General features: G+C 44.7%; 1 protein-coding gene across 1 annotated transcript in view; it reads left to right on the forward strand.

Moving 5' to 3' along the window:
- Positions 1 to 20,902, forward strand: part of WNT3A (Wnt family member 3A) — a 90,287-nt gene that overhangs the window by 49,268 nt on the left and 20,117 nt on the right. Inside the window, exon 2 of the mRNA XM_051610772.1 lies at positions 3,186 to 3,427. Within this exon, the coding sequence (XP_051466732.1) occupies positions 3,186 to 3,427 (242 nt within the window). The remainder of the gene's footprint in view (positions 1 to 3,185; positions 3,428 to 20,902) is intronic.

Below are 20,902 nucleotides of genomic sequence, written 5' to 3' on the forward strand. Positions count from 1 at the left end.
GTGAATACCTCCTAGCTCCCAGCCTTCAGGGATTTGAATGGGTTGAGATTTGGAGATGTAGCACCTTAAGACTGCATTCCCAGCAAAGCCATAGGGACAATGCACTCAACAAGTCCTCTGAAGCCTGAAACAGAGTTTCAGAAGGTGTCTTTAGTCCAGAAACCGTGATCCAGTGTTTTATATACAAATTAACAATGAAGCAAAAGATGTACAGTGTGTAAAGTGTAAACACCCTTTGGCTTGGTATGGGTTCCATTTCACAGATGCTTTTCTGCCACTAGTTTTTTCCTGAATTAAATTAAAGCTCAAGAAAACCCACATCAAGCCCCTTAGATGGGGGAAACATGTCAACTAGGTCTTTTCCTTGGCCTTCTCCTGTGAGTTCCTGCAGGCTGCTGCAGGAACTTGCCTCCTTCCTACAGCTGAGCTCTTTGCATGGGCTTCACTGCAGCATTTAGCTTTCTTGGGTGGGACTTTTGCAAGGAACTTAGCTCTCCCAGTGGTTTGGTATCATGGCATGATTCATCTGGAGACTTTCACAGCGCAGACATATTCCTCTCAACCCGTCATCCAGACTGTCTTGGTAGTCTAGCCAATACAGTCAATGGAGGCAAGGCCATGATTCATCTCATCCCAAAGCAGACGTCTAAAATGGGGCAGATGAATCGTGCCCTAGAAGTGCCTGTTTCTCTCCACTTAGTGATTACAAAAGCAGGCTGAGATGAGTAGATCAGCTGGACACGTCCATGTTGCAGAAATCAGAAGATAGGTGAGATGAACACAGTTCCTGGTCAGTGTGAGCCACTTTCTTCCCTCTTTTAATGCAGTGTAAAGAGAGAGGCACTTCTGGAGGGCAGCTGATGCTATTTGTCTTATCTTCCCTCCCTGGGGTAGGATGAATTGTGCTCTTTATTGAAGACTAATCTTCTCAAAAATGTTTAGATATTCAGCTGAAAATCCTTTGCTTTTCCAAGCATCTCCTACCTTGTCCACCTAAAGTTCATTTACTGGAGAACACGCTCTTGACTGAGGTGATTATCTTGGTTCTAAACTCCTGTCTAGAGACATTTGGGATCCAGAAATAGATGTTCCTTTGTCTCCTTTGCTTGGAAAGGACCAATTTGTAAAGCCTGATCTACACACAGTTAGCAAAGCCACTGAGATGGTACCTGACCATCCGAATGTCCACCTCCTTTTCACTTCTGTCCCTTCTTGACTAGGTAGCCACCAGGAAGGGAGATAACTGGCTGCAAGGATCCTTCTCCCAGAAAAATAACAGACACTTTCAAACATATTTTTATCCTAACCTAGAGAAGTGCTAAAGTCAAGGTAATTGTCTTATGAACTCCAGCAATGATACAATTCTTGCACTTCTTTTTAGGTCAGAGTAAGAGAAGGTTGATTCCCTGGGTGCCCTGTTGATAATTCAGCCTCACCAGGCTGTTCCCAAATGAAAACCACATAGCAAAAATGAATGTAAACAGAAATACACACTGCCCAGGCAGGTTTCTGTTTGTCATTAATGCTGAGGAGAAAAGCCAATCAAGAGATTTAATTAGAAGAAAAGGAAATTATACTCTAAAAATCCCTTCAGTTTTAGTAATCAAGGTTATTATTAGAAGCACCAGTTAAAACGCTTTAAAAATCTATCTAATTAGCTACATATCTGTTGATCTCTGTGCATAGCTGACTTGTTTGTCTCTAAAGCTTCAACCAACATAATGGTTCATGGACACTCCTTTCAACAGACTTCCATTTGGCTGAGCACAGAATTTGCACTCAAGTTTTGCTGGGTTGTTTTGGTTTTGGGTTTTAATTTATTTTAGTCTCCTCACTTTAACCAAAACAATTCACAGGCTGATGGTCAAAGCAGGCTCTCCATATCCTTGTGACAGCAGAACCAAGCTGGCATTGCTTTGTGAAAATACAATCCTGCTTTGGAAAATTCCCAAATTGAAACTGGTGTAAAAGCAAAGTGAAAATGTTAAACTAATATCCAGAAAGACACAGGCAGCCTTTCTAATAACTGATTTTTAACCCCAGCATTAAGCTTTGCAAGGCACGTGTTTGGATTAAGCAGGTGTGGAAATGCTTTGCTGAACAGTAGAAATCTTTTCTAGACTTAACTTTCAGGGTTGTTACCAATAAGCCAGACACGTTCCCAACTTGCATGTACCTCTGCATGAGTACTTCCAGTAACACGAGTTCCACTGTTTAGACAGGAGAATAGCAGTGATATTGGACCCATACTACAGAATCACAGAATGGTTTGGGTTGGAAGGGATCTTCAAGATCATCTAGTTCCAACCCCCCTGCCATGGGCAGGGACACCTCTCACTAGGCCACGTTGCTCCAAGCCCCATCCAACCTGCCCTTGAACACTTTCAGGGATGGAGTATCCACAGCTTCCCTGGGCAACCTGGGAAGGTTAAGTCATAGGAGAGTTTTCCTGCAAGTTATTTCTATCTTAGCAGGGTTAGATTTCCATCCCCTGAGAGTACAAGAAATGTAACTGCTTTTGACAGTGAGCTCATGTAACATTCTTACAGCTTTTAGCTCGCAGTTGGGTTTTATAAGTTCTCAAGGTCCAGACTGGTGGGTCATTAGAGTCAGTGCACAGAAGTTACCTGGTAAGGTTCAATTGTATAGAGCACACTGCTGAATTGTAAGACAATTGACAGTTTTTGGTGTTCCCTTTCCAAGGACACGGGGCATGGTGTCTTCTACTGTTGGCATTATTACTTTGTATAGCTTTTTACTGCCTAATCCCTGGACTCCCTCAGCTGCCAAAATTTCCTATAAACCTACCTGCTGTTGTATTGGAGTGCTTGGCTTTCAAAGAAAGAAATACAGGTTTGACTCTGGTTGCAAAGGAAAGTAACTGTATGAGCTGAGCCTTTTTGGGAAGAAGCAGAACAGTAACATGTTACGGTTTTGAAAGGATGAAGAAAAGGGAAGGAAGATATTAAAGGTACAGTTACTTGCTTTGTTGGGCCTATAGAGAACTTCAGAAGAGAGATGATGTTGTCTTGGGGAGGGATAATAGTGGAAAGGTGGTTTTCTGGAGAGGGGAAAACAGGAGGAGCTGAAGATGTTGATTTTCTGTCCCCGTTCTTGTGAACAAAAGTAAAAGCTAGACTGACTGTAACATTTTTCCCTTGTTTTTTTGTTTGCTTCTTCACCAGGTCCTTGGCAATTGGTCACCAGTATTCCTCCCTGGGGACTCAGCCCATCCTCTGTGGGAGCATCCCAGGACTGGTACCCAAGCAGCTACGCTTCTGTCGGAACTATGTGGAGATCATGCCCAGCGTAGCAGAAGGTGTGAAGATTGGGATCCAGGAGTGCCAACACCAATTTCGAGGGAGGAGGTGGAACTGCACGACTGTCAATGACAGCTTGGCCATCTTTGGGCCCGTGCTAGATAAAGGTGAGTGCAGTGCTATGAATTTGGCAACAGCAACACCCATGATAGAATAGCAGCAGAGGTCTTGAGAAGCCTACTGTGACCTCATTTGCTTCTGATAAAATGTCATGTAAAATGCACTGCTAGAGATAGGACTTGACCTTGATAAAGGAGACAGGTCACACAGGCAGGGAAAAATTTCTTGGCCCAGGACACCCTCCAAGCAGTTCAAACTTGACCCAGCAAGTACATGTGTGTTTCCCCTATGTAAGGAGGATGGTTACCCACCACCTCCATTGTAGAGCCAACATCCAGTCCACAGGCAGCCACTATTTCTACCTCAGATCTCTAATGTGACTGTATAGGTGACCTGGTAGAACTGAGAAGTGCCCCATTTGACAGTGCACAGAGAGTGGGGTCATCTCTGACCTTGCTTGGAGCATGAGGTTGGACACCTCCCAGGGTTCCTTTCCACATGAATTATCCAGTAATTCTATGTCTCTTGGAAGGAACACAAAAGATTATTGTGTTTTCAGTGGTCAAGCTGGATGTCTGGCTCCTTTTCTGACCCCATGGCATTTCATGCCACATTTTCAGCTCTCTTGATGTTGCAGAGGGGAAATGGTGAGATGTTGGGGGTGGTTCCTAGGGGCTGGGCTTATCAGATTACATCAATTTTGATAATGTGATAGGATACACTGAAGATGGAAGCCCTGAGGAAATTGCTACCTATTAATGGTTCTGCTTTCATTGTTTATGAACATGTTGATGGTTGTCAAATGCAGTGGGATCTGAGATTTGACTAAGTCTGAGTATCTGGTCTTTTGCCCTGAAAGTTGGAGTTTAGCCCATAAGAACTGTTTCATGCTTCATTGTCTTTACAGTGTGCCTTTTAAAGTCCAGCCTGCTCCTGCTGGGCTCAGTAAGGCTGGGCCAAGCTCTGCCTTACCCTTTAGCCCAAAGGAGTTAATCCAAGAGGCAGAATCACTTTGCGTTTTGTTCCTGCACAGGTGATAATTCCAGGTGTCCTGTGCAGGGATACTCTCTTTGGAGAGCAGCAGCAGAATAGGCTTGGAAATCCTCTTTTTTTTTCTTTTTTGTTTTGGTTTTACAAAAGAGTAACAGTTACAGATCCCTGACAGTCTGAGAGTTGGAATTACTTTGTCTGGAACACTGGAATAACACCATTTGGCCTCATATGGAGAGGAGGGAGCATCTGGAATAATTTCAGGGAATCTTCTGAGTTGTTGTGTGTAGCTTATCTACACCCACCTTGAGGCACATGCTTCCATCTGGAGACAGGGACTTCATTTGTTCTTCCCCTGCTGCATTACTCAGAAGAAACTTGGGTATTTCCTCTTGCAAGAATTTGGAAAAATATGGCAGCCAAGAGAAAGCAAAGCCTTGGTTTGGATCATGGCAGAGCCTCCACCAGCCAGGACAGGAGTCTATGTACACTCAGCAGGAGAAGAGGTGATTTCAGTTTGTGGATTTGCACCTGTAGAGCTGGCGAGCTAAGACACTGTATTAAGCCTGGTGTCACTATTTGGGTTTAGTGGTGAGAGATCATCCCAAAATAATTACACCTGAAAGATCTGCACACTCTGGTGCACTGAAGCTCGTATCAAGGTGTCATACCACAATGCTATGTGTGTCATTAACGGGTACATCAACCCTGGGTGACTACACGGGCTGAATTAGGCCAGCACAGCCAAACTGAATATTTTTCCCATAGGCACAAGCCCAATGTAATTTGTCCAAGCTCATTCACTGGGTACAAGCAGCAAGTGAACCCCATTACCCAATGCCTTTGACTCATCATGAGGCTGGATGTCCTCAAGGACACATGGAGCTCCCAGATGCTCTTGGGTTAGATGCTCCACATCTCCTGTAGCCATTGTAACCTGTGCACATGGAAAATAATCTTCACCTCCTCACTGACCAAAGGAGCCCCAGTTCCACAGGCTGCCAAATACTTTTATCTCACAACGGTGTCAACACAAAGGGTCAGTCCCTGCTTGAGAGTCCAGGCTTTCAGTAGCTGGGCTCAGAGAAGGAAAGAAGGTTGGGACGATTTCATAACTGAAGAATGTTGTTCCTTGAGGGAGAATCAAACCACCCTTCAGTTTTACTGCACCTACAGCAGGATGGGGGAGAAAAAAAACAGCTCAGTCGCATTCTTGTGCGGCAGATCCCCCAGGGTAGGAACATATTTGAGCTCCTACCCAGAAAGAGAGAAGGAGAAAAAGAGAGAAAGCAAACAAGCATGCAAGCAAAACTCTATTTTGCAGCTTGGACTTTAAGTCACCCAAAATCTAACTGCAGATTCTCATTAGAAACATCGTCCCTCAGCATAAACCAGCGTAGTCACCAAAGCAACTCCCTCTTGCCTTACGTGACTATCTGCAATTGAAAAGGACCAGTTTTAATGCCTGCAGGAAACACTTTCTAGGTCCAAATCTCACTGAGGCTGCCTCACTGTCTGGGCTGTCCTTGTTGCTTTGCTATCTCATTGCTTATTCAGAGCTAGGCTTGAGCTCTGATTCAGCTATGCCAAACTGTCACCAGACTCTGGTCCCATTAAGAGCCATATTCTGCTATCTCATCTAAAACTGGACTCTTTTCCCTACCAGCCTATTTATGGAAAGAAATCTCACATCTTTTAGCTACAAATAAATACATATACATACATACATACATACATATACACACACATATATATACATACATACATGCATATATGTGTGTGTATATATATACATATATATGTATCTATGTATATATATTTAATATTTCCATAGCCAGACCACATATTACATGGAAGTGGGTTTAATGAGCCCAATACCAAGGGAGTGGTGATGTTCAAGCAATCCAGACCTACTGCTGTTTGAAGGCAATGTTTGACAGGCTTGGTCCTTTGTCCTTCTAGCTTTTCATATGTCACTCAGGACATATGAAGAGCAGAAGTCCCCTATCTTCTCCAGTTATTCAGTTCCTGTCATTGGCTGTAGAATAACTGTTCCCTGTGCTGTGCTAACTGCATGGGGAACAACTCAGACATTAGCAGGAGGGCAAATTGGTACAGGGTTGTTGGAAGAGGGTTTTCCTCCTCCTTTTTGGTCTTGGGAGTGTACAAGCATCTGTGCAACTCCATGAAGAACCATTCAGATAGGTGCCACTGTTGGGTCTTTCTTCAAAAGCACTAGGCAGTAGGTAGCTTGGGTACCCTAAATTATTGGAATGCAAAAAAACTCAGGATGTCTATATAGAAAAAGAAGTGAGCTTGATCTCTTTCCCTTTGCCTGAACCTACCTATCTGTCTATCAGTTATATATACGGAGCTACAGTTCACAGTCCATAAAATTTCTAGTCTTCCAGAAGTTCAAAACTCAACTACTGTACAGCAGGAAGAATCCTTCACTTGAACTTTTCTAGGAGAGTACTTTCTAGAGGAAAAAAATTGTTCTCATTTGTCTCTTCACCTGTATTGTTTGAAGGAGCAGACCAGAACTTTGGCCATAGCCACATAACCTTAAGTGATCACCTTAGCCACAGCTTGTGTCCAGCCATTTACCTGGGAGGTCTGGCTGTTTGTAAGGCAGTTGCTGATTCTTTCAGTTCCCCAAGGATGAGGGAGGATTTTTGCCGTTGCCTTTAAATATATACAGGATAAATTTTTGGAAGGTGCCATAGAGGTACATGCCATCACTGACAACAGAAAGTGAATGGTGCAACCTAGCAGGTATTTTCCATGTAAACCTTAAGTGCCATGTCTTGGGAATCGTGTCTTTTGCCCCGGTTTTAACTTTTGTGGACTGAAGATGCTGCTCATGTCTACGTTGTGGTGTATTCTATAGTCTCCCAATACTCTGCCAGCTCCCTTGGAAACCCCTCTGGACAGAAATATTAATAGATCTCAAGAGAAGCTATACTATAAAAGCTTATCATAAGTCTGTCTCTTTAAAGGACCTCAGCACATAATTAAGCCAAAATAAAAGTTTCCTCCCTCTCCTCTCCCACTTCAACAACAGTAAACTACCTCAAACTATTTAAGCCCCCCAGTCGGTTTAAATTTAAAAAGGGAGCCCTTGTCTATCTATTTCTTTCACTCACTCCCACCTCCTTCTGCTAAAGACTGGCTGGGGCTTTAAACCTGCCAGCTGGACTGAGAAATGGTTAATAGTTATTGTGGAGGAGCAGCTTTTAATGAACTATTGAAGAATGATACATTGATGGAGTAATGGGAGTTTAAGTCTCTCTGTAATGAAACAGGTTCTCAGCGCGGACCCATTGTGGTGTAAATACAGCACGTCTCTCCCACTGTTTGGTCAGGACTAAATAGCAGAGGCCAGAGGGGGGTCAGCTTATGGGGTCTCTGCTTTAGTTAATCAATCTGATTGGATTAGGGTCACCGCGATCCCTAATAATGTCAAAGGTTACGCCAAACTGGATTAAATGCTTTGTTGGGGAGGGCTGGGATTCTTTCAGCTTTCGCCGACGGGGGCTTGTTTATTAGAGTTTAACACTGGTGCAGCCTCGGGAAGCCACCCCGTCCCTTTTTGTCCACCGGGGCGTTTGCCGGCGCGCGAGGGGGTGTGAAGGAGCCGGGGCGGGTGCGCGCGCGGCCCGTGGCTTTGTCAAGTGTCTGCGCCCGTCGGATGTGCCCTCTGGGGACATATATCAAATTCCCCACTGGACAAATGAGAGCCTAACGGGTGACGTGGGAGCTCGGAGACATAAATTAATTCCAGTAATAATTGCTGGCCATCAGCACTGCTAGAAGGGTATTATGATGAAGCCACAAATGCGGTGGAGTGACCCACTCTTTGTGGCCTCCTGGGTCAACCCTGTTCCTGTCCAGCAAAGATGTTTCCTTTTTGATACAGATCTTGTCTGTGCAGTTTAGCAGAATGAGCAGAGAACGAAATGTGGAATATTCGAGACCACTTGATTCTTTCATTATTCATTTGGGTAGATGTCTTGCCTTCCAGCACTTCCAATTCAAATCAAGGTGGGATGGGATGGAGTGGTATCTCCCTGTCACCCTGTCTAGGGAGACCATGAAGCCTAAAGATTTTCTACTACCTTCATTCACAGTGTTCCTGCAGGTAAAAATGTCTTATAGACATGGCAGAGTGTCCTTCACAAAATGGTATCAAATAATCTCATTGAAGGCCACTTAGCAATGGAAAGGAACAGCTTTATTAGTATGTTACTGGAAGAGATATGAGGGGTTTGGGTCTCAGATGCCTCTTTCCTCCCCACACTGCATGTTTATAGCCTGTCAGGACTATCAGCTTATCCAAGAAGACTTCTTGCATGATGCAGATTGGAGAATTTCACCTCAAGACTTCTGGAACAAAACCAAAATCTGGATTTAACTATGACATCTTTTCCCCAAGGACATCTTGCCTTGACATACCATCAAGAGATAGGCAATCTGTCTACCTCCTCTTTTACAGGTCTCCTCATTTCTAACACAATATGGCTTTGATGTTGACAACCAGCCACTACATTTTTCTTTGCTAGATTCAGAATAAGTCTTCTAGGACTGAGTATTTTCTTTGCTAATTACATTTTATAAAAAGTTAAAAGGCCTGCAGAAAAGCAGTAAGTCAGCAAAAGTTTGGGTCCATTATGTCAGACAGCAAGAGAGGTCAAAGGAGTTCCATCTGATGCTGGGGTCCTCTAGGGCATGATTCATCTGATATATTCTAGACAGTTAGGACTAAATTATTCACACCCTAAAGTTTCTACATCTCTCCAGCAATCACTGAGGGAATCCTGGGAGACTGGCTTTTGATGAGAAGACTCCTGCTCCCAGGGACCACGTGAAGGGCAGAGCAGGCATATGTCTAGCTGATGACAATTATGGTATTCAAGTCACATCCAGTTTCATATGGAATGCTGGGCACTCTTAACTTTGCAGCTAGGCTTATTTTGGACTGGGTTTATTTTGAAGATACTCTAGACCTTTTGGGGATAAGCCTCATGTCTTTTATCTCAAGAAAGCTGAAACGTAGCTGCGTTTTATCACTGCTTTTTATCACTATTAACAATGAGAAATTATTATGAGATGAGAAAGTCCACCTTGTGTCTAGTGAAATCCATTGGAGTTTTTTCCTCTGTTTAAGAAGATAAGAACAAGACTTTTGAATTCAGTTATAATCCCTGGGAGATACAAGTCTCCTCCGTATTTTTTCCTTACGGTGTCGTAACAATATCACTCCATGGGCTCTCTGATAGGCCTGATGTCATCTACCATAGTTAGATGGCAAAGTCTGAGCTAGTCACCCCAGGCTCCCTTTGTAGTCAGTGGAGAGCAATTGGCATCTCCAGAGAGCAACTCATCTGACCTATCTTAGACACCTATCTCGGGATAACATGAATCATACGAAGATGTTTATTTCTCTCCATTGACTATAGAGGGAGCCTAGGGCTACATGCTTAGACTTCCATGTGCATTTCTTAGAGGCCCAGTTTGGGGGCAAATACTTCCCACTCCCATCTTCCTCCTGCTAGAAAGCAGTCCTGACATCCAGCCTCTGTTGGAGAGGCTGTTTTACTAATGCAAGAGCACAGCACTGAAAAGAATCTCCTGGACTCTTGAATACAGGCCTTGCTATTTCAGGCAAAATCCCATCTCATAATGTCTTGCACGATTTAAAATTAATGTGTTTAGCAAACCTCATCATATTTTCCTGATGGCACTCTGGCATCTCAGCCGTCCTTGTGCCAAATGCTTCCCTCCCCCCCTTTCTCTGCTCTGGATTAGACTTCTCCACTTCTGCAATAAAGTAAGGCATGAGCAGAAAGCCACAAGATACTGATCCATCCAGGAGGTTAGTTACATGTAGGAGGTACTCTCTTCTCTCTCATGAAACTCTTCCCAAGAGGATCTGATTTCCAACCACACCCCGTCTACCTCTCCGCTAATGGCAATTTGGGCAGCTGCCCTGGTATCAACAACGGAGATCTACAAACTCTACCCTGTAACTATGGGGAAGGAAACTGGAAGGATCAGGATTGAAAATGTGACTATGCAAGCTCCACTCAGCAGTCAAGGTGCATAAATACTGCAGGCCAGAGATTTGCCAGTGCTGCTGAGAAAAGGACTTGCAGATCCTGGCTCAAGACAGGAGCATCAGTTGTGTTTAGTGCTGGTGTAAATCGAGCTTGGACACTGGGATTACTGCAGGAGATGAGACAGTCATTAGCACCAGCGTGAGTCCACCCTCCAGACCACAGACAGGCAACAGTCCATAATCATGGTTACAGCATTACTGAATCAGCTCTTACCTAGCTAGATCCATACAGGCAGCAGCACTGGGGGGAAATGCAGTCTGAGGAGATTTAAATGAGCTGTAGCCGCTTCTCTGGTTTGTAGCCCACAGCAGTATTGGGGGATTAGCAGCTTCTACTGAGCCTTGGCAAGAGCTGCAAGTTGCAATGGCAGCAAACAGAGATGCTGAGGAAACTTGTTAACATGTCAATCTTTCAGCCTTTGGGAGCAGGATACCAGTGAGGTAATAGAGGAGCTCTTTCTCTTACTGTTGTATCTGCTGGACCACCAGATCACCATCAGAAGAGGTCACTTCACCCTCTTGTGACTTTAGAGGTGTTGAAGGACAAGCACTGGACAGCCCTCTGGTACAGCAGGAAAGTTCCCAGAAGGCTATGGTTAGCATTACATCTAGCTGCATTTGTCTCTCCCTCCCCAGTGCAAACAGGATGCTGAGCACGGCCTGGGTTTTGCGGGCTCAAGTGTTTTCTGAGCTTCTTAGCAAGAGGCCCTGACCTCATCACCTGCCTGCAAAGTGATCCTGGGATAAAGATCTGGCTCTCGTGCATCTGTACAGCTCTCTGGAGATGAGACAGCCCATGTAAACAGTTGTAAACAGGCAACACCCAGAGGCAGGCTGCAAACCCAGGAGAGCAGCAATGGTGAAAAGGAAACAGCAGCAGTGCCAAGAGCCGATCCTCTTTGCTTGCCGTGTTCTATCTACCCCCCACTGCACCACCCCTCATCTGTCAACCCTGACATGGAGATTTTTTCTGGCGACTAAAACATTAGATGGGGGATCAGGGAGGGGAGACGGAACAAGACAGCCCATGGCTACATAACCGGTGGCGTCTCTCCCGGCGGTGGGAGGCACTGGAAGTTTCTGCCTGGGGCACAATGTGACGGGCTGGCAGGGAGTGGGGTTGAGTCGAGCTATAGATTTATCTCCCTCCCCTCCTCCCTTCTCTTTCCTCCCCTTTCCCTGCTGGGTACACTGCATTCCCCAAGTGGGCTCAGGCTGGTTGCAACAAGGAGCTCCCTCTGCTGCATCCCAGAGTGCCAAGTCCAAGCGTGGGAGCTGGTCCTAGACAAAAGGGAACAGCAGAGGGAGCTGATTAGCATCCCTTTGTCCCGGGAGAATCCCAGCCCCAAATGAGCCCTGGGTGCACAACGGGCGGCACAAACACACACACACGCATGGAAGGGAGCCAGGGAGGGAAATGAAGGCTTGGTCGCCTTCATCGAGGCTTCTGGTGGGGGCGGAGAGGGGGGTAAGGAGGAGACGGTGGGTGTCACCCCTGATAGGTCCTGAACCCTGAGTGCACCACCCTTGGGTCTGCAAGGGTGGTGTTTGCTGACATTTGTCTGCCCGTGCTCCTCTGTACCTAACAGCCAAAAGGAGAAAAGTCTCCTGACAAAGAGGGATCCAAGCCCCTGAATGTGGCTTTTCTTTCCTGTGAGATACGTTATGAGCTGGCAGTGCTGAATAGACACAGGGATCGGAAGGCCAGAAAGGGCTGTGGGATCATCTGGTTGGATCCCTGTATAACAAGCAGAGAGTTTCCTCTGACCCCTCCCTGAGCAGGACAACAGGGGGAAAAACACAGCAAATAAAGGTGACCTGCATGCTTCCTTCTGCACTATGGGCTTGCATGACAGGGGAATGGGGCTGCCTCCTGCTGAGCAGACAGGGCAGCTGCTGAGGCTGGAGATAGGTCAGCATGCACAAGCTTGGCATGTCAAAAGAATCAGCAAGTAAAGCCAAGCTGGATGGGGCTTGTAACAACCTGATCTCTTGGGAAGTGTCCCTGCCCATGTCAGGGGGGTTGGAGCTAGATGATCTTTAAAGTCCCTTCCAACCCAAACCCTTCTGGGATTCTAGGATTCTGTATTCCCTGCTAAGGTGCATTGCATGAGCCTTGATGGATCAGGTTTTCCTATTCCTTGCTCCCTCATCCCCATCTCTCAGGTAGCAGATCCTTCAAAAAAAAAGATTCATCACCCAAGATCTGTAGAATTAACAAAGAGGCAGGGATCAGCCACCAGGAGAGGGTATGATTTGAAAGAGTTCTTATGACTGTCTTCGGATTTCTGTTGTGCATGTGAGCAGTGTGCTCATGGGAATGATTAGGGAACAGTTGACTTAAGACTGAGTGGTGAAGACAAAGCAGGAGCAAGAGGTAAGCTGGCTTTTGGGGCCTCCAAAGTCTTGAGAGATATAAAGTCACCAATCAGAGAGCTTCACTCTTGGCAGCAACCAGGTGAAGTAAGCAGGGACTTCCACTACTCATGGGCAGGCAGGGACGATGCACAGAAGTGATACTTTTTTAGAAAACATCATGAGATGTATGAAGCCAGAGTAGCTAAGGACTGTGTGAAGTAGACCCCAAGACCTAAAGCAGATGCATGGTGTTCTGTCTCCTGCTCATCTTCATTGTGCTCCCATGGGTCACTGAGATGATTCTGAAGAATGTTGGCTACAGCAGATCACTGTTAGATGGGCCCATAAAAGTGGTCTATAGATATGTCATAGTATGGATATGCTTTATAGAAGGACTTGGAGGAAACTGTTGTGGCTTTCTTTTGGTTTGGGCAGCCTTTTTTAGGAATTAGAAGGTGGCATAGCAAACCTCAGGGAGGCTCTGGAGCTTTGGCTGTAATTGTCTGTAAAACCTGATGGTAAAGCACAGACAGAAAGCCTGAGAGGTCATCAGATCCTGGGAAACATAGAGTTATCCACGTCTTCAGGTGGTGATCTTTCGAGGTCCCTTCCAACCCCTAGGATTCTATGATTCTATGAACTCAAGGGTGGGTGTGGGTCATGGGTGGAGGAACGGAGAGTGTCTCACTTTTTCTTTCGATTTGACTCATCTCACCCTTCCTAGACAAGAAAAATAGTTTTCAAAGCATACATGCCATTTAGCTGGCTTCTCCAGACCCAGCCCAGCCCAGTGACAGTGAGCAAGAGAGAAAAGAGAGGTTCTGGCTCTGCTTTTGGCTGTGATGGGAGCAATGGAGCAGGTTCTCCTTCCTCCGCATCTCCATTTTCCATGAAATGCACCACAGAAACAACTGGATACTTCAAAGAGAGTGATACCAAAGTAGGTCATGTGCAGGGCCCTGTAGCTCTTGCAACATAATTTAGGTAGTTATATTGGTTTACTTATGCTCTTAAGTTTGATGGACAGGGCAGTAATGCTTCACGGAACTCTTCCTGGTTGGCTGCAGTTCATTGACTAAGCATCTGACACAATTTCCTCTCCATTATTTGCAGGTGCTAAGTCACATTAAATGATAGCTAATAATTACGGTTTATCCTCTCCTAATAATTCTGCTTTCCCAGGGAAGCTGTTGCTACAGGGATGCTGTGGGAGTGAGAATGGCTGGGGAGGACACAAGCAGATTTTTCTGTTTACCCGGAGCCATAAAATAGTTGCAGACCCCTTAGGCTAAGCATGTAAGATCCAACCTAGGAGATATTATATCTTGTCAAAAATTCTTTTCTGGGCCAGTATTCCATCAGAAAAGGCAGCTGCAACCAGATGGGGTGGTTCTGCAGGACCCCCCTCAATTTCAAGGCAAAAATGCACAGCTTTGGCTTACTTTTTTGGTACATTTCAGATAGTTTCTTTTGAGTTCTTGAACAGAAGCCATTTTACTTCTTTAAATTTGATGTGATCTTATGTCAAAAAAAAAAGTCAGTCAGGTATCAAAGCAGCACTGCTGTACTTTAATATTTTATAGAATATTGGAGGGCTTAAATATTGTTGAAGTTGAATTATTTTATCTTGTAAAAAAAAAAAATTCTGACACTAACAAGACTAAATATTTCAACAGCCAAAAATATATTTTGTTTTCCAGTCTTTCATCACATGGAAAAATTCAGACTCTCATATTTTCCATCTGATTTTCAACTCTAAAACAAACAAACAAAAAAAAACCCCACACAGAACCAAAAATCAGAATTTCCTATAATATGGAAATGTGATTTTTTAGCCCTCACTACTACCCTTAGATATTGCATACTGTCCTTCATTCTGACAGGCTGCCTAAATCCAGATTAACTGAGAATGAAACGTTAGCAGTGCTCTGCTAAGGACGCCTCTAAATTCCTAAAGCATCCTTACAGCTCTATAAAATGAGAGCTGTTACAGACAGGCCCCAGATTTGTGACTTTTTCTCCCCTGCTATAAACACTGAGGCCTGTCATGAAGATGCTTCAACAGGAAATTGCACAGATCCTTCTTAGAGAAGAAACAGAAGACGGAAAAGTATTTTAGAGGTGTTGGGTTGAGTGGAGAAACGTGTTTCTGTTCATACAACATTTTCAGTCTGCTTTCCAAACTGCATTTTTGGATATAGATTCCTTGACAGATGAGTTTGAAGACACAGATGTATCTCAAGAGAGGCAGATAGCTATGGCCAGTCTATGTTAGATGTTCAGTCTGTGCCCAACACGGCAGCACTGTGGTGAGATTTGTAATTGAAGCATCACCCGTGCCCAGCATCTGAAATGAGGACTATTCTCTGTATTTAGATCACCAGAGCAGTGTCTTCTCAATCAGAAGTTTACGTGCACATCACTTGCACCTGAACACACCAGAGATGGCTTAGTGAGCTTCTGAAGGCAAGACCCTGGCAAACAAAAGATTATGTAGTGTTCTGTTTATAGCCTTATTAATTATGATCCTGGTCCAAAGACATCCCCATAACGTGCTATTGATTCTTCTGGACCAGGAAAGAGTTGAAGAGGACACAAATGTTTTATCATGCAATACTTCATTCTTCCATTGAGCAAGACAATGGAGTCTTGCCTTGTGTTGATTCCCAAGAGCCCAGATGGACACTGAAGCTTTTGAACTTCTCAAGCAGCAGAAAAGCACTATCTTGGTTTTCAGTTCCAGGCTTCCAGTGTTTGTTCCAAAGCTTCAGAAACTATACCTAATAATCAATAATCAATATGTAAGGATAATAAAATGCAAAAGTTCAAAACTCACCCAAAACCAAAGCCAACCGTTAACCTTCAGAATATTCCTGTCCTGTCAGAAATTAATACTTTTATTCATTATTAATGTTCAGGCTACTGTGACTTCCCTGAAATCTTTAACTCAACCTGACTTATGTCAGTGTTTTTTCAAAAAGAACAGAGAAGAAAAAGTGAAAAAGGGATTTGTTTTGCAGATTATTTTATTTTAAGATACTGAAACATATCTCCCTATTTAACCTGACTTTCCATGTAGATGTTTTATAAATGGATAAAACTCAGCTCAGATATAATCACCATCACAACTTTGGCACAAGTTTCACACACGGGTGCTGGCTACAAAATAGCAGTTGTTCAAAATCTGCAGAGTTGGAAAGATGCAATTTAGAAATATACGTATCAGCATTATAGCTCCAGTGGAGAAGAGCTTGTAATCATCAGTGTTGCAACTCAGTGAGGTCACTGCATCACGCACTCTGAACAACTAATTACACGTATTGGCCTCTTTTATGGCATTGATTACTAACATGGTTGACCAAAAGCTGAAAGCATATTAGGTTTTTCTAGCTAGGGCTGGTTATTCTGATATTTGAGAAGCTTGAGGCTGACTGCTCACTTTTTAATCCAGGGCTGCTCCTTCTTTTGTGAGGTTTGTGCCTCTTGATGTTTTAGACTTTTTTTTGGTTCCATCAGCCCTGTCAGAAGAGTGTTGCTATGTCAGACTGGGGAAGTGAACCAGTTAGCCTGGCTGAAAATGTTGGAAGATCTAGGCTTGGTGCTGACTGAGATCAGACAGCTTGGGATGAACCTCAGTGTGGGATGGTGGATCTTCTTCATTCTGTGAGCCACATGTGACATACATCAGAAAGTCCAAGGTAGCAGTGAACTAGGACTACCTCAGAGGATGATGGTGGCTCCTCTGGAGCTGACTTGGGCAAGCAAGCCACATCCCACAGTAATACAGCCCAGTGATGCTTCTAGCCCCCACACAACACAGCCCTACTGCCAACCAACCACATGCCATAGCCAGGGCAAAGAACCATATGCAAAATGTTGGAAAGCCACATGTGATTCAGAAGCTTCTGGGGAAGCCACTCATGCCTTAACAGATTGAACTTAAACTACTCACCCAAACTAATACCCAAAACTGTCTTGAACTTAAGTTGCTCACCTGCACTAACACACAAACTGCCTTGCCCTAAAAACCATTTTAACCTGACTTAGCCAACTGCAGTTAACCCGCCAGGGTGAAGCATGCACCTTCTTTGTGTAGGGCTTACCAGCTGAGAGCTCTTCATTTGTGTGCTTGATCTCTAAGCAGCTCTGTGAGACTTCACAAATCTGCAGATCACGGTCATTTTGCTTCTAAAGTTAAATATCCTCCACAGGACTTGGAGCTTCAGAGGCTGGCATGTTACACTAAGCAGTAAAATAAGGGCAAACGCAGGCCCTGATATTATATTCTTATACTCAGCCTTGATGGGACCACACCTCAAGCTCTGGGTGCTGTTCTGGGCACTGCAGTATAGGAAGGACATTGAGGTGCTGGAGAGGGTGCAGAGAAGGGCAACGAAGCTGTTTAGGGGTCTGGAGAGCAGGTCTTATGAGGAGAGGCTGAGGGAGCTGGGGCTGTTCAGCTTGGAGGAGAAGAGGCTGAGGGGAGACCTCACCACCCACTACAAGTACCTGAAATGAGGTTGTAGTGAGGTGGGTGTTGGCCTCTTCTCCCTGGTGACTAGAAATAGGACCAGAGGAAATGGGGTCAAGTTGCACCATTGGAGGTTCAGATTGAATATTAGGGAAAATTTCTTCACTGAAAGAGTGGTGAGGCCTTGGAACAGGCTGCCCAGAGAGGTGGTGAAGGCCCTGTCCCTGAACATGTTAAAGAAATGAGTTGATGTGGTGTTTCAGGAGATGGGTTAGTGGTCAAGAGGGTGTAGGGTGGATTGTTGGACTTGATTATCTTCAAGGTCTTTTCCAACCTTAATGAGTCTATGATTCTAAATTTGAAGAATCCCTCTAGTTCCTCTCCTCTTTAAATAAGATTGCATCTCCAGGGTGAAGTGGAAATCCGTACTTATCTCCACTTTGTTCAGCTCTGCTCTCAGGTCCTGAACTCTCTGCAGGCTCCTACCAATCCTCCAGATTGCAACCAAAGTTGATGTAGATGCTCACAGCACCTTTACTTATCCAGAATAGAAGATGAAGCATGCAGATTAGAAACAAAGCATGCCAAAATCTTCACTGTGGTCAAGAAACATAGCAGGAAAATTGCACATATTCAAGAAAGCTAAGAGGATGCTGGGACCTGACAGTGGTATGTGAAGAGGGTAACATTTCTTACCAGCACTGGAATTGCTCCACTGTAGGACTGGGCAGTGTATGGGTGACCCTGGCTGACTGGCTTCCACACCAGGATGTCCAGCAGTGTCCACACCACCTGAGCCCTATTGCTGGTCATTGGTGACATACTCACCATGGGACCCACAGTTGAATTTCTGGGCAGTAAAGCTCATCTGAAGAGTAATGGTGTGGTCTCCAGGAACAAGCCAGGAACCAGACCTGATTTCCTGTAGCCTACTGAGAGCTTTCCACCCTCCCCAGCTCATACCTATTGTCAGCACATGCAAAGGCTCCATATCCCATTGCCAGTTGCTTAATCCATTCCTTCCCGCCCCACTGTCAATACAATAATACCCCACTGAGGAGACCCACCCACCAGGAAATCCCCCTTTAACACCCTGCAAAGGAGCAGCCAGATTTATCTCCGCCGCTGTGCTGGAAAACTAAATGAGGACTCATCTGCTCTAATCCACACTTAAGATTTCAAGATGAGGCCTGTGTTCCCATATTAGCATATCTAACAGCTTCTACGTGTGCACTGCAAGTCTAGTGCCCCACGGAGGTAAATCACATACCAACACATACATCAGGAGCCCTACTATCTCCCTGTGAAGACATGAACGGCTGAGCCTTTGAGAAGACCTCATAAAAATGCCTGAAATGAAGATTTGGGTTAAATGGGCTTGGAGGTGTTCCTAAAGAATGAATCTCATGACTCATCCACAGCCTGCTGCTGGAGAGTTCAAGGACCAATCCTTACATGATGCATAGCATTTCCACTGAGCTCCTTTCTGGCATGGCAGCTCCGACTTCCTTGGTGAGGGCAGGAACCAGGCATTCCAATCTGAGGAACTTCTCAGATTTCTGCAGCTCCTTTGAGCTTGCACTGAAATAAGAGTGAAAACTTTAAAGGCATTTACAAATCCTGAAAAGCCTTTCAAAGAGCTCAGAAACTTAGGCACCTGTCAGCCATGGAACAGCGAAAGTTTTGGGGTAAAGGTGTCCACTTGGGACTGTGGGTGACTGAACATTTTGGTCTTTCCTGTTCTGGAGGCTTTGCTGTTTCTTACAGAAAGTCTTAATGTTGTCAGGGAGCACTGGAACTGTTAAGGAGAACAAGGTTTTGTGGCTTGTGGTAGATGGCAGGAGGCTTGGAAGGGGTAAGGAAGCCAAGGGCACCATCAACACTGACTGGTACGGAACCCTGTTCTGAGTCACACAAGACATTTGTGTCCTCACTGTTGTACCACCCACTGTGGCTTGTGCACAACACATCCAGCTTTCTTGTGGGGTGCTGTCCTGGGCAGAGGTTTTTAACTGAACCACTCTCACACAGTTACCTGAAATTGCTGGAGACCAGACTTTCTGACCAAGGTTGTGAATCAGGTCTGGATGATGCTGAACTGAAGGCTGGACAATTTGCTTTCAGCCTTTTCCCAAGATCAAGTTGGTCCTTTTAGGATAAACATACTATTCCTGTGGGATTTTTGAGCCATATTTTTTGGTTGTGGTGGTTTGGTTTGGTTTGGTTTGGTTTGGTTTGGTTTGGTTTGGTTTGGTTTGGTTTGGTTTGGTTTGGTTGATTGCTTTTTTAGGGGGGAGGGGCACCTCCCATTTGGGGAGGATAGTTTCCATCTAACTCATTTTGGTAGCCTCCACTTGTCTGGAAGCAGGAAATACCAATGTATCTGCTAAGATCCTGAATGACATTGTCCACTCAAAAAACTTGTTCAGCCATGGAATATGCAAGCTCAAAACCTTTTATTCCTCCCAGTTAACTTGGGAGAAGTATCTATTTGGAAGGATGCATCTTCAGGCCCATAACTGTCAGAAACTTTGTTGTGCCAGCACAAAACCAAGTTCTCCTTTCCATACTCAGTCCTGCAAGCCTTTTGCTGGCAAGTCTGGAACTGCACTGAAGACAATGAGCTATTTGCATGATTAAAGGTTACAGGACCATGCTGATTAGAAAGATTCAGCAAATTCTCCAATCGGTACATTCACACAGATCCACTAGGTGAGGAGCTGGGTCTGGGTATGTAGTTGGCTTCTCCTCAGAGTAACTTGCACTGGTTTCCTCCAAGAGCTGGAAGTTCTCAGCTTCTGTCAGGATTGATCTCTGCACCTGCAGAGTGAATGCCTGTGAATATTGTTGTGGTTTTGGTGGCTTTTTCTTTGTAATATCAAAACCTGCTGCTTTGATTAGAGATGGGGGAAAAAAATATCTGACAGTGTTTGCTGGCATTTAGTCCCTAATTGGAATATTCCCTTTGGGTATTAAAAAAAAAAAAAACAACATTAAATTGGCCCAGATATTTTTATATGAATAACACTTTAATTAAATTTTTACATATTAAATGTACATCAATTGACACAGTTAGAAAAAAATAGCATGAGTGTTAGTCATATATAAGCAAAGGGATGAATCAGTCAAAGACTGTGTATGTTACAACAGCTTCTCCCTCTGAGGGCACATGTGAGATGTTGAAAGGCAAGGAAAATTAACATGAGAGATGGAAGCAAGTGAGAAGAGGGAGCATTGATAAAAAGGCCAGGAGAAAGGCAAGGAACCCAGTGGGATTAATAAGGTAAGAGCTCCCTCGCCTACACAGGCATAAGTCATGGAGCCCAGGGACCTGAACTGGATTCCCAGCTCTGCCACGGATCTGCTACACAACTTTGCAGCATTACTTTGTTTTCCTCTCTTCGTTGCACTTCCATCTCTTTCTCTTTTGGTTTGCCTGGGCTCATTTGACAAGTTCTCCTCCATGTCCACTTCAATCTCAGCTGGGGGTCTGGGGCTAGGCTTTAGGAAGAGAAGTCTAACGGTCAGGGCAGTGAAGCATGAGGATAGATTGCCTGGGGAAGGGGTGGAAGCTTCGACCTGGGA

The sequence above is a fragment of the Apus apus genome, chromosome 2 (genome assembly GCF_020740795.1).
Source record: "Apus apus isolate bApuApu2 chromosome 2, bApuApu2.pri.cur, whole genome shotgun sequence".
In the NCBI taxonomy this organism is placed as follows: domain Eukaryota; kingdom Metazoa; phylum Chordata; class Aves; order Apodiformes; family Apodidae; genus Apus; species Apus apus.